Source organism: Perca fluviatilis, chromosome 8, assembly GCF_010015445.1.
Source record: "Perca fluviatilis chromosome 8, GENO_Pfluv_1.0, whole genome shotgun sequence".
In the NCBI taxonomy this organism is placed as follows: Eukaryota; Metazoa; Chordata; class Actinopteri; order Perciformes; family Percidae; genus Perca; species Perca fluviatilis.
This window is the reverse complement of record NC_053119.1, coordinates 12,159,152-12,171,815: the sequence shown is the minus strand read 5'-3', so window position 1 is coordinate 12,171,815 and position 12,664 is coordinate 12,159,152. Positions and strand designations below refer to the sequence as shown.

The window sequence follows — 12,664 nt, the reverse complement described above, 5'->3', positions numbered from 1 at the left end:
TTTTGTTGACGGATGAAACTGTTCTCTATTTCTCAGCTTTTTTTTTGCTAAGACACAGACCTTGCCGACAGGAAATCAGAATTTAATAACAGACATCTGGCATAAATGTAAACCACTACAGATTGTCATTATGGAAACATGGATGAGTTCCATCTAAGACTTTTGAAACACAAATAGAAATGGGTATCTGTTTTGCTTTAGGATATAACTAAAGAGGTATAAAAAGTTTCAAATTGTGCCTTGGGCGTAAAGCAGAGAAACACAAGTATGACCAAGCCATAGAAAAAAGGCAAGTCTAATACGACTTTATTTGAAATTTAGCCTCTGTAATTGAAATCGATAGGGCTGTATCCGCTGTGATCTCTGATCACCTTATTTGCCTGTATGAGCACAATGATAGTTGTAATAATGATAATAAGGACACTGATGGAAAACAGGACTGTGGCCCAGATGTTGAGGCAGCGGGCAGTGGAGCCGTAGTGTCGGGCACCTTCCAGATCTCCAGCCACCTTCTGGTCTCTGGCCTGGAAGGACCAAAGCATATTCATTTTAAAAGTGGATTGATTCCTCAGGAGAAATTGAACTGCCAACATTGAGCCTAGGCTCAATCTGATAACATCCTGCAAAAGCTTTAGATTCGTGTTTGTTGTATTTTCATGCTGCAAATGAGATTGCTTTCTACCTTTTCCATCCATTCTCCCTTTTCTCATATATAGTTTTCTTTGCATAAGTCTCATCATACATCTTCATCTCCAACAATGTCCAGCAAAGTCTGTAACACATTTGAAATCTCTGTTCTTTTTATTCATGTTTTTTTTCATAACATCTTTATATTTTGTTATTTCAAATTGATCAATTGTAATTTTTAGTCCAAAATCTTAGATGGATATTGCTTCTTCCTCAACTCCACATCCTCTGAATGATTCTTAACATTGTCCAACTGAGGGCTGTGTGTCAGACTTGTCTGCAAAAACTTAGTAGATCTTCTTTGTTTTCCACTAACCGCATCTCTAATTTCTAAGAACTACTATTAAAGATGGCAAGATATTGCTTAAAGTCTTTTTTTTTCAATATTCTTTGATTGACATTAACAGAAGATTTTGGATGAATGAAACTCACCTTGATAGAAAAGATGAGAGCCGCCAGCCCGAGGCAGCAGGGGTTTGAGTAGAGAAAGCAGCAGAGGGACCAGATGATGTGGTCCTTGGGGGGCTCGGGGGGCATGTTCAGAGTGGTGTACGGAATCGCTGTAGATCCTCCAGGCAGACCAGGGAGCCCATCATACCTCCCCTGCAGTGGAACATTTTCAGCCGGGTGACCTAGAGGATTCATGGCTGTCAGCTCAACTGTAGTTTGGAGTGCGGGCTGCTGAAGTTGTGCAACAACTCAACTGTCAATGTAGGCGTTGATTTCATTTTGGACATGTGCTAACATGCTAACCAAAAGCCTATGAGGCAAAAGCATAACACATTACACTACATGAGCTTTTGCTTTAACCACCTTTAAAAAAAAAAAGACCTGAAAAAGAAGATGAGCAGCCAGATAGGAAGTCACTTTTGATCTGTTTTAAAAGGGTATGTAGAAATTAGGTCTAAGTTTTCTCTTGGGGTGATTGTGTGTGTGTGTGTGTGTGTGTGTGTGTGTGTGTGTGTGTGTGTGTGTGTGTGTGTGTGTGTGTGTGTGTGTGTGTGTGTGAGGGGGGTGAGGGATAGAAGATAAAAGATACGTTTAAAAGAGATACAAGTCTAAAACACAGATGGACATAAGTGTGGAAACTAGACCAAAAGCTAATTCCTGTCAGTGAACTTTAGAAAATGACAGGATGGCAGATCCCAAAGCCTGCATGCCAGTACTTGCCAGTGGATTTCAAAATAGAAGCTTGTAAGATTATACGGTCATTCATTCTCCTTCTTGGCAAATTCCAGCACTGAAGGGATGAAGCCCTGCAGCAGGAAACTCCCTCATCTAACAACTCATGTGTTGTTGATCATACACATGGCAGAGTATTTGTGTTCCTCTTCCCTTCCCTGTGGTTGGCTACAGTTGCACTACAGTTGTGGAAACTAATGCCAGTGTGTATACAACAGTAACTTTTTTTTTTTTTTTAACCCTAAAAATTTCACAAGCACAATTCAAAGAGTTGTGAAATACTATGAAACTTTCGTTTATTGGAAAACGAAATTTAAAACAATTGCTGAGACAAAGACCAGACAGACAGGAAATCTCAATTTAATAAAAAAAAGTCTGGCAGTCAAACTTGACTGCAGACAGCAGTTAATGAAACATGGATGAGTTCCATTTTAGCCTTTGTAACACAAATAGAAATATAGTATCTCTTTTGCTCCAGGATGTGCAGTAAGTAAAAAGGTATAAAATGTTAGAAATTGTGCCATGAGCAGAAAGCAGTGAAACACAAGTATCACCAAGCCACAGCAGCAGCAACTTTAATACTACTGCATTTCAAATTTAGCCTCTGTAATTGTATGGGTAACTGCTGTAATTGGACAACTGTACAAGTATGACAGTCACTATAATAATGGTAATAAGGACACTGATGGAAAACAGGACTTAAAGCGCCCATATTATGCTCAATTTCAGGTTCATAACTGTATTTTAAGGAGACTTCTAAATGAGGGCGCACATGTAAGTAGTTCTTTTGTAGATTATGGTGAACTTGTGTGTGTTGTAGCAGTGCTTTGCTATTGAGAACGACGTAGCATGCTAGCGTTAGCGTTAGCTGGCTAACGCTACGAGCTAACGGTTGTGGTTAGCCAGCTCATTTCGGACTGTGACGTCACAGTCCGAGGCCGATTTTGAACAGCTCACTAGGAGACTGAAAGCAGGACACATTCAGAAACCGTATCTCACTCAAAACAGCATGGATGGATTTTTTTCAAAGTTTGTATGTGTGTGGAAGCACCAGAGACACAAAAGAACACCCCAAATCCCAGAAAAAGTGTTTTTTTCATAATATGGGCACTTTAAACAATTGCTGAGACAAAGACCAGGTAGACAGGAAATCTCAATTTAATAAACTTGACTGCAGACAGCATGAAACATGGATGAGTTCCATTTTAGCCTTTGTAACACAAACAGAAATATAGTATCTCTTTTGCTCCAGGATGTACAGTAAGTAAAAAGATATAAAATGTTAGAAATTGTGCCATGAGCGGAAAGCAGTGAAACACAAGTATCACCAAGCCACAGCAGCAGCAACTTTAATACTACTGCATTTCAAATTTAGCCTCTTTAATTGTTATTGTAATTGTATGGGCGGTAGCTGCTGTAACTTCTGGACTAGGCTTTGACTTTTGCCCAAAAATCATATTCGAAGTTCGTTTGTTTATTCATATTTTGACCATTAAATGCCTTCAGTAAGACCTATATTGGTATCAAACTTAAGTTTAAAAAAAAGTCAGACCCTGGATTAAAGGGGTGATAGAATGCAAAACTGATTTTACCCTGTCATAGTTGAATAACGACAGTTCGGTGGGTAAATAGGACATACATAGAAGCTCAAAATCCCATTGACAGACCTTTACTATGAAAATCTCATATTTTGAAACTGCTGCTGAAAACGGGCGAATCTCAACAAAGCTGGAAGTTGACGTCAACTTCCCAAGACCTGTAACTTTGTCACGCCCATGGGTGTATTAAGAGAACGGTCACGCCCCAACATTTACATAGGCTACACAACTGACCTGAGATCAGGTAGTCTTCTGAATCTAGGTCACGCAGATCTCTGCTATTCCATTACAAAATTCACTTCTGAAACTTTTTTATGCGAGAAATCAACTATGTAAAGCTCAAATATGGGCCGCTTTACGAAAATGGATGGCTAATTGCAAATTTTGTCCGCAGGCTCTATCAATGAGACTCGCAGACAAGCGGCGTTTATTTCCCCAATCGTTTGTTTAAATAACTTAAAACATTATAATTACACACATTAAAAGAGTAACTGGAACCTGTGGTAAGAGATTGCTTAGCGCAAAAAACAGTGACTTTGCGCGGGTATGGAGTGTTGTGGGCTGCCGTGACGGAGCTCCAAGTACCTCATAGCAGGCTGGGGTCTGTGAAGGAAGGCAGGCCGGGTGGCGAGGCAGCAACACAGGCAGCACCGGCCGCTGAACTCCGACACACAGTCTTACCAAATTTGCAATTGGCCATAAATTTTCGTAAAACGGCCCATATTTGAACTTTATATAGTTGATTTCTCACTAAAACAAAGTCTCAGAAGTGAATTTAATAATGAAATAGCCCGATAAACAATGTATAACTTTGCAGTGTCTGAAATATGAGACCTGCTGTGGAGACTCCCATGTGTTTCTATGTAGTTTGCTCAAACCAATCAGCACATAGCTCATTCTGAATATTCATGAGCATAACATATTTGGAAGAAAAGCTCTTGTTCCAAATAGAGCCATATTCACAGGGTAGTTAAGGGCCTAATAAAATAGCATTTGGGCAATTTTCAGCCCAACCAATGTTACATACTGTTAGGTTGTAAAAAGTAAAAACCATACTTATGTTTTGAAAACAATGTTTAATGTGCCTGCAGCTAAATCTAATCAAGTAACTACACTAATCAGCATTTGTCTGGCTCACACCTCTAGCTTCTAGAGAATCATCAGGTCATATCAGTCATTTAGCATACAGGAGAAAGCTCCTTGTCTCCACACATGGAGATCTATTGTATCTGTTTTGGGGGAGCCACCCCCTGTTGGGCCAGACTGGGTTAGAACAAAGGAAATGCATATCTCTGTAGAATCAACACTACCATGATAAACAACCTTAGTCTGTGACCTGAAATTCAGAGGTGTGTCCTTATCCTGAGAGACAGGAATATAATTTGGATCCTGAGATGATCCCAGGGCTTCAATCTGTGACCCCGCAAGGGGAAGCATTTTGAAGACCGCTGTTTACAGTGTATTGTTTTGTCATGTCGCATGGCTGCTAACTGTGACCCGACAGGGGAAGCATGTTTGCTATCTGCTGCTGGCAGTGTTTCATGTTTTATGTTTTATGTTTGATTGTGTTTTGACTGTCGTTTTCATCGTGTTTTATTAAACCTTTTGCTTAACTTTCAATTCGACCCCAGCCATTCCTTCCTCCTGAGAAAAGAAACGGACACGTCTTTTAGAGATTTCTCTACAATACCTTAGGAGACCTTAAGTAACAGTGGGCGATGTCCCCTAAATTGGCAGTTGACGATGGTTACAGTAAAACATCGTGAGGTACGATGATATCGTCGTTGGGCCCGGGGGGGGGTAGCGGTAGCTTCACATAAATATTTTTTCCTACTACTATGGGCCAACAGTTAACATAGAAACGATTAGAGATACATTATAATGCCCTCTGTAAATCGTGCCCTGCTGGTAGGTTTTACAACATGACCTACTTTCACTTAACTACGGTGCAGTAAAATCAATCAGATGTCCGTGATGTGCGTAACGACAGTACAGTGGGACGTCTGCCTTCAACAGAGCGACAGTAATAACCTAACATACCATCATTACTGAGTTTAAACTACATTCACGGTTATGTTTGCACTGAATAACGCATTCAATAAACAGAAACAGAACTCTTGCAGCGCACATGAACAGATGCGCAATATTAGCTCACACATAAAATAGCACCCTCGAGAATTAGCCTGTTGCTAAGGTACATTCATAAATCCTGCATAACATCGTCCCGTACCTACAGGACCTCAGACTTACGTATTGATGCACGCACAGAGTAGTGTCGACAAACTTAGTCCAATGAGGGGAGAAAGGAAAGTGTGATAGCGCTCCACTTTTAACGCTTTTTTCTCTCTCACTCGAGACCGCTGTGTCCAACGTTAGAAGGTAGAGCGAGCTACAGCTGACAGGGAGAGACAGAGAATGTATCACTACAGCCAATCTTGTCTTTGTGTCTTTGTTAGTTTAGACCGACGCACTTGTCAATTTCCCGTCCAGCGCCCGCAACTAGGATTAGTGTGTTTGACCGGAAGACACATCACGACATAGGCGCGGGAAGTAGGGGTGCTGGGGGTGCGGCAGCACCCCTTGTTGGCGGCAGCACCCCTTGTTGGCAAACTGCGATCAAGCCCGTATTACCGAATGGGCATTAATCATTATGGTGATAATTATCCAATCAGAATAAAATAAAAGTTGTTTAACGTAATGATTGGGAGAAGGCTGCATGCACTGTGTAGATTGGCTAAAGATAAAGGTGGGTGGGCATAGAGCAGGTTGTTTACATCGCACTGAATCAAGATCAGTTTTCTAAGAACGAGTTGAGATTGAAAGAGTGGAATTAATTTGTAACTGATCCCCGGTCAGATTGGGTTGTATCAGCGAGTGAAAGTGTGGAAAAGGGAGAGAAAGAAGACGCGTGGTGTAAAAAAATGTACCGCGAATAAATAGCTTTTAAAAAGAGCTGGGATGGCGAAGAGGAGGATGTCGAGGAGCTAGCTAATGTTAGCTTGGAAGAATCGCTGCCTTCTACCAGCTAGCTACAATCTGCCACAGCTAACGGTGGCTAACGTTAATTTTAGCAAAGTTGTTGTGGAAAAAGACAGAGATGGCCGATCATCAGCATTACAGAATAAGGTAATGGCCCCTCAGGTACCATCATCTCTGAAGACCCTGCACTACGGGGACCGATTACAGAGACCGTCCGGGAGGAAGTTATACCCAGAGGGATATCAGCCTTCAAGAATCGGGCGCTAAATGTCCAGCATCTCGGAGGGGGACAGGGCGGGCGGTAGAAAGACCCGCTCTCTCACTAACGAGGCACTGACCCGACACCTTCACAACGGTGAAACGGTACCACGGGAGTGGATTCTATATCACTGTCCACCGGAGACATTTGTTGCGTTGCCTGTAAAGTTCTACCAACACACAGCAGCGCATCTGTAGTAGGGTTTAGCGAGCTGCTGAGGGAGCTGGACTTAGAGGATTTGATCTGCGACTTTGCAAAGAAAAAGACAAGAAATTAGAACTTCTAAAGGTAAGAGCTATTATGCTATCTGTAAATTGAGTAGGTTAATATAATCTGTTGTGACCGTGTGACCAGATAATGTACACATTTAGTTTAGTTTATTGAAAAGCCATGCATATCAGACGTATTGCATCATAATTTTGTGATGCTGCTATAGGCCTGTGTGAGACTTAGTTGTCAGTGCAGTATATGTTGGCTTTTGCAGTTTGTGAAGTAGCAGCTGACTAAGTGACTGTTATTTAACAACCTTCACTCAGCTGTGTTGTGTGATGGCATTGTTGTATCTTCAGTCAATCACGTTTCAGAATTACTATTGTGCTTTCTGCTTGGGTGATTTATAGTGAATACTATATCGCCATAGTCTTGAACCATACAACGCTTTGGTATGATTTAATTAATTGTAACACTGTCTTGTGATGTGTGAGTCAGATGGCAGTACTTGTTTTATTGAACTGGAAAGGCATACTTGACGCCTGCTCAGCTGGACTAGTCATTCATCTTTTATTATTTTTATACGATAGTGACAGTGGATAGACAGGAACGGGGGAGAGAGAGAGGGAATGACACGCCGCAAAGGGCCGCAGGTCGGATTCAAACGGACAAACCGGGGCGCTGCAAGGAGGAATCTTTTGACCAGTAGTGATTGGCATGTGATTTAGTGCCTATTTCGCTGTGCAGTATATAGCGGTATGTAGCCTACTTCATGGAGGGGGGTGGTGGGGTGGGGAGGCAGAGGTAGAGTTGTTCTGCGCATCCCCCCCGCACCCCGCACCCCCTGCTGGAAATGACTTCCCGCGCCTCTGCATCACGATGCACAACCCTAATATAATCATTATATCACCCCTTTAAACACAAACAGTAGGCCTATGCTTTCAAGAGGAAGTTTGGAGCTTTGACCGTAGGTGGTCTGATGTCTTGTGTGCTGGTGTGTGCATGGGCAGTAGGCCTACTGTTGCTAACTTTGCGACTTTTCAGACCCCCTTAGCGACTTTTTTTTCACAAAAGCGACTAGCGACAAATCTGGGGACTTTCTGTAGAAAAGACAGCGACTTTCTGCAAAAAAAAATCAAAAAAAAGTCGCCAGTAATTGTCCAGCGAGCTCGCGATGTATTTCTCTCCTGTGGCGCAATAACAGTCACCTCTTTCTTCTGTTGTGTGACTGAGGAGCAGCCCTGTGCTCTCTCCTCTTGTGCAGCAGCACTGAGCAGGCAGGTAGGAAGGGGAGAAGGGACAGGGTGCGGCGCCGGTGTAGGTAGGAGAGACAGCGGAACAGGCGATAAACGAGTTTTGATGGTCGAAAGTAAACTTCATTAGCGGTTACATTTTTTCGATTATTAATGAGTGTTTTTAATTTAAAGGTTCGACTACGTGCTTATTCAGTAGACCATTTAGTGTTCTCCACAATCCCAGACTTTCATATTGCATGCTTGTTTACATGGAAAGCAAAACAGGTTATAATGGCATATGTCTATGTCGGGACGGTTGAAACAGCTGTTTCAACTGTCCCCGACCTGGCTGTAACTCCATGTATTTTAAGTAAATGCACAAATATCTGTGTTTATACAATAATTTATGGAGCGGAGACATGGAAAAGCAGTTTTAGAAAGATGAAAATATATTTGGGCCCCACCAGGTAGGGGTTCAAGTTTTCCCATGTTATCCTATGGAGACTGATGGGCTGTGGGTCGTTAAGGGCACTTATTTGGATGTGCAGTGGTCTGACCCACGTAAAAACCTAGTGAAACAACATTTTCCACAATAGAAACATGATATAAATGGGAAAACGTACTGTTCTAGCTATAGAAATGGCAGAATCATCCACAGTGCATGATATTTCAAAAACCGCTTCATACACGCTTGAAGGTGACGGCAATTAGTGGTTAACAGATATTCACCAAGACATATAGCCCAGCAACAATCTATCTAAAATAATACCTTTTGGGAGTATCATTCATGATATGTAGTAAAATATTTAAGTTGTGGGAAGTTTATATGGGTTAAACTGTATGTTTCATCTGTCCCCCTATGCTATTTCAATCGTCCCGACCAGGAGGGACGAATGAAACATTACACACGCCCCATTTTTGCTGTAATAATTACTGAACGGTTTTGTTGAAAGCTGAAAATGCAACTGTATTTGACAGACGACAGGTGTAGAACATTACAAGATTTTTGGGCAGTTATTAATTTTAATACCATTTCACTTTAATTAGTTAATGTAAATTTACATCTTTAACCATGAGGTTACTGATGAGCAGTCTACAGGTGAAAACTACAACCTTGAACTGAAAGCAATTCATAACTGATTCTTGCAGTTTAAAGGTTTGACTAATCTGTATTTGGTAGTTTTAGTAAACAAAAGACAGAACCAGGCAGACCAGGGAGCCCATCATACCTCCCCTGCAGTGCAACAATCTCAGCCGGGTGACCTAGAGGATTCATGGCTGTCAGCTCAACTGTAGTTTGGAGTGCAGGCTGCTGAAGTTGTACAACAAGTCAACTGTCAACGTAGGCGTTGATTTCATTTTGGACTTTGGATTAAAAAAAAAAAAAAAAAGCAGGCATGTGCTAACATGCTAATCAAAAGCCTATGAGGCAAAAGCATAACACATTACTCTACATGACCTTTTGCTTTAACCACCTTTAAAAAAAAAAAAATGAGCAGCCAGATAGGAAGGCACTTTTGATCTGTTTTAAAAGGATATGTAGACGTATGATAGAAGATATGTTTAAAAGAGATACAAGTCTAAAACACAGATGGACATAAGTGTGGACACTAGACCAAAAGCTAATTCCTGTCAGTGAACTTTAGAAAATGACAGGATGGCAAATCCAAAAGCCTGCATGCCAGTAGGCCTACTTGCCAGTGGATTTCAAAATAGAAGCTTGTAAGATTATACGGTCATTCATTCTCCTTCTTGGCAAATTCCAGCACTGAAGGGATGAAGCCCTGCAGCAGGAAACTCCCTCATCTAACAACTGTTGTGTTGTTGATCATACACACAGCAGAGTATTTGTGTGTATTAACTTTCGTTTATTGCTCGGGGGGCATGTTCACAGTGGTGTACGGAATCGCTGTAGATCCTCCAGGCAGACCAGAGAGCCCATCATACCTCCCCTGCAGTGGAACATTTTCAGCCGGGTGACCTAGAGGATTCATGGCTGTCAGCTCAACTGTAGTTTGGAGTGCGGGCTGCTGAAGTTGTGCAACAACTCAACTGTCAATGTAGGTGTTGATTTCATTTTGGACATGTGCTAACATGCTAACCAAAAGCCTATGAGGCAAAAGCATAACACATTACACTACATGACCTTTTGCTTTAACCACCTTTAAAAAAAAAAAAAAAAAGACCTGAAAAAGAAGATGAGCTGCCGGATAGGAAGTCACTTTTGATCTGTTTTAAAAGGGTATGTAGAAATTAGGTCTAAGTTTTCTCTTGGGGTGATAATGTGTATGTGTGTGTGTGTGTGAGTGTGTGAGGGGGGTGAGGGATAGAAGATAAAAGATACGTTTAAAAGAGATACAAGTCTAAAACACAGATGGACATAAGTGTGGAAACTAGACCAAAAGCTAATTCCTGTCAGTGAACTTTAGAAAATGACAGGATGGCAGATCCCAAAGCCTGCATGCCAGTACTTGCTAGTGGATTTCAAAATAGAAGCTTGTAAGATTATACGGTCATTCATTCTCCTTCTTGGCAAATTCCAGCACTGAAGGGATGAAGCCCTGCAGCAGGAAACTCCCTCATCTAACAACTCATGTGTTGTTGATCATACACATGGCAGAGTATTTGTGTTCCTCTTCCCTTCCCTGCGGTTGGCTACAGTTGCACTACAGTTGTGGAAACTAATGCCAGTGTGTATACAACAGTAACTTTTTTTTTTTTTTTAACCCTAAAAATTTCACAAGCACAATTCAAAGAGTTATGAAATACTATGAAACTTTCGTTTATTGGAAAACGAAACTTAAAACAATTGCTGAGACAAAGACCAGACAGACAGGAAATCTCAATTTAATAAAAAAAAGTCTGGCATTGAAACTTGACTGCAGACAGCAGTTAATGAAACATGGATGAGTTCCATTTTAGCCTTTGTAACACAAATAGAAATATAGTATATCTTTTGCTCCAGGATGTGCAGTAAGTAAAAAGGTATAAAATGTTAGAAATTGTGCCATGAGCAGAAAGCAGTGAAACACAAGTATCACCAAGCCACAGCAGCAGCAACTTTAATACTACTGCATTTCAAATTTAGCCTCTGTAATTGTATGGGTAACTGCTGTAATTGGACAACTGTACAATTATGACAGTCACTATAATAATGGTAATAAGGACACTGATGGAAAACAGGACTGTGGCCCAGATGTTGAGGCAGCGGGCAGTGGAGCCGTAGTGTCGGGCACCCTCCAGATCTCCAGCCACCTTCTGGTCTCTGGCCTGGAAGGACCAAAGCATATTCATTTTAAAAGTGGATTGATACCTCAGGAGAAATTGCTAATGTTGAGCCTAGGCTCAATCTCATAATCTCCTGCAAATGCTTTAGAATCATGTTTGCTGTATTTTCATGCTGCAAATGAGATTGCTTTTTCATTTTCCCAACATATATATTTTTTGCATAAATCTCATCATTAATTATTATCTTTAACAATGTCCAGCAAAGGTTGTATCACATTTAAAGTCTCGGTTGTAATTGTTCTTTTGTATTCATGTTTTTTTTCCTTCTTTTTCATAACATCTAGTAGTGAATTTGTAATTTTTAAACTTAATATATCTAAAATCTTAGAGGATTATTCCTTGTCTGCCAGCTGTCGTCCTCTGAATGATAATTATTCTTGACATGGTCACCAATAAGTGAGGGCTGTGTTACTTAAAAAAAAACGTAAAAAAACTTCTTTGTTTTCCACTAACCATATCTCTCCTTTGTAAGAACTGCTATTTGAGATTGCAAGATATTGCTAAAAAAAAAATTTCTTTGATACACAATAAGCAGAAGATTCTGGATGAATGAAACTCACCTTGATGGAGAAGATGAGAGCCGCCAGCCCGAGGCAGCAGGGGTTTGAGTAGAGAAAGCAGCAGAGGGACCAGATGATGTGGTCCTTGGGGGGCTCGGGGGGCATGTTCACAGTGGTGTACTGAATCACTGTAGATCCTCCAGGCAGACCAGGGAGCCCATCATACCTCCCCTGCAGTGGAACATTTTCAGCCGGGTGACCTAGAGGATTCATGGCTGTCAGCTCAACTGTAGTTTGGAGTGCGGGCTGCTGAAGTTGTGCAACAACTCAACTGTCAATGTAGGTGTTGATTTCCTTATGAGGTTTTTTGGAGGGTTGACACATGCATGTTTTTTTCTTTTTTTTAAACAAAAAGCCAATGAGGTAAATGCAAACACACTTGTTGGCTGTTGTTATGGCAAAGAACATACAGTACATGACCTTTGAGTCCTTAAAAAAATGCCCTAAAGAGTTTGCACATTCAATTAAAATTGACATTTCCCTCAACTGCCAGCTTTAAAAGAATTCACAATTGTCAAACGATTAAAATATTTAATCGCATTAATGTCATAGTTAACTCTCAATTAATCGCACATTTTTATCTATTTTGCAGCAGCACCGTTGCTCCGTGTGGAGCTTAGCGCCACCCAAGACGATTGTGATTAGTTTAATGAAACGCCAATAAAC

At 41.1% G+C, this 12,664-nt stretch overlaps 2 protein-coding genes across 5 annotated transcripts; both read right to left on the bottom strand.

Annotated features, from left to right (window-relative positions):
• Window positions 1-266: 266 nt before the first annotated feature.
• LOC120563483 (dispanin subfamily A member 2b-like) lies at window positions 267-10,783 on the bottom strand. 2 transcript variants are annotated; one of them, XM_039807660.1, is made up of 3 exons: window positions 10,037-10,783; window positions 1,120-1,224; window positions 280-524 (listed from the first exon to the last, which is right to left on the bottom strand). In XM_039807660.1, exons 1-3 carry the CDS (start codon window positions 10,142-10,144, stop codon window positions 318-320), a joined length of 420 nt encoding a protein of 139 aa, XP_039663594.1. In that variant the 5' UTR covers window positions 10,145-10,783; the 3' UTR covers window positions 280-317. The 2 variants fall into 2 exon arrangements, with proteins under 2 accessions (XP_039663593.1, XP_039663594.1); XM_039807659.1 differs by lacking the exon at window positions 10,037-10,783 and having other exon boundaries at window positions 267-524; window positions 1,120-1,444.
• On the bottom strand, window positions 2,215-12,559 carry LOC120563485 (dispanin subfamily A member 2b-like). Of its 3 annotated transcripts, none has more exons than XM_039807663.1 (3): window positions 11,999-12,559; window positions 11,337-11,420; window positions 2,215-2,568 (listed from the first exon to the last, which is right to left on the bottom strand). In XM_039807663.1, the coding sequence occupies exons 1-3, from the start codon at window positions 12,209-12,211 to the stop codon at window positions 2,467-2,469; spliced, it is 399 nt and encodes a 132-aa protein (XP_039663597.1). In that variant the 5' UTR covers window positions 12,212-12,559; the 3' UTR covers window positions 2,215-2,466. The 3 variants fall into 3 exon arrangements, with proteins under 3 accessions (XP_039663597.1, XP_039663596.1, XP_039663595.1); XM_039807662.1 differs by lacking the exon at window positions 2,215-2,568 and adding an exon at window positions 3,165-3,245 and having other exon boundaries at window positions 11,240-11,420; window positions 11,999-12,554; XM_039807661.1 differs by lacking the exon at window positions 2,215-2,568 and having other exon boundaries at window positions 10,917-11,420; window positions 11,999-12,552.
• Between the last annotated feature and the right edge of the window lie 105 nt (window positions 12,560-12,664).

Coding starts and splice junctions, on each gene's coding strand:
- LOC120563483 (XM_039807660.1), bottom strand. CDS start 10,144: ATGAATCCTCTAGGTCACCCGGCTGAAAATGTTCCACTGCAGGGGAGG. Junction 1,225..10,036: donor TTCCGTACACCACTGTGAAC/ATGCCCCCCGAG, acceptor ACCACTCTGAAC/ATGCCCCCCGAGCCCCCCAA. Junction 525..1,119: donor CTCTCATCTTTTCTATCAAG/GTGAGTTTCATT, acceptor TGGTCCTTCCAG/GCCAGAGACCAGAAGGTGGC.
- LOC120563485 (XM_039807663.1), bottom strand. CDS start 12,211: ATGAATCCTCTAGGTCACCCGGCTGAAAATGTTCCACTGCAGGGGAGG. Junction 11,421..11,998: donor CTCTCATCTTCTCCATCAAG/GTGAGTTTCATT, acceptor TGGTCCTTCCAG/GCCAGAGACCAGAAGGTGGC. Junction 2,569..11,336: donor GCCTCAACATCTGGGCCACA/GTCCTGTTTTCC, acceptor TGGGCGCTTTAA/GTCCTGTTTTCCATCAGTGT.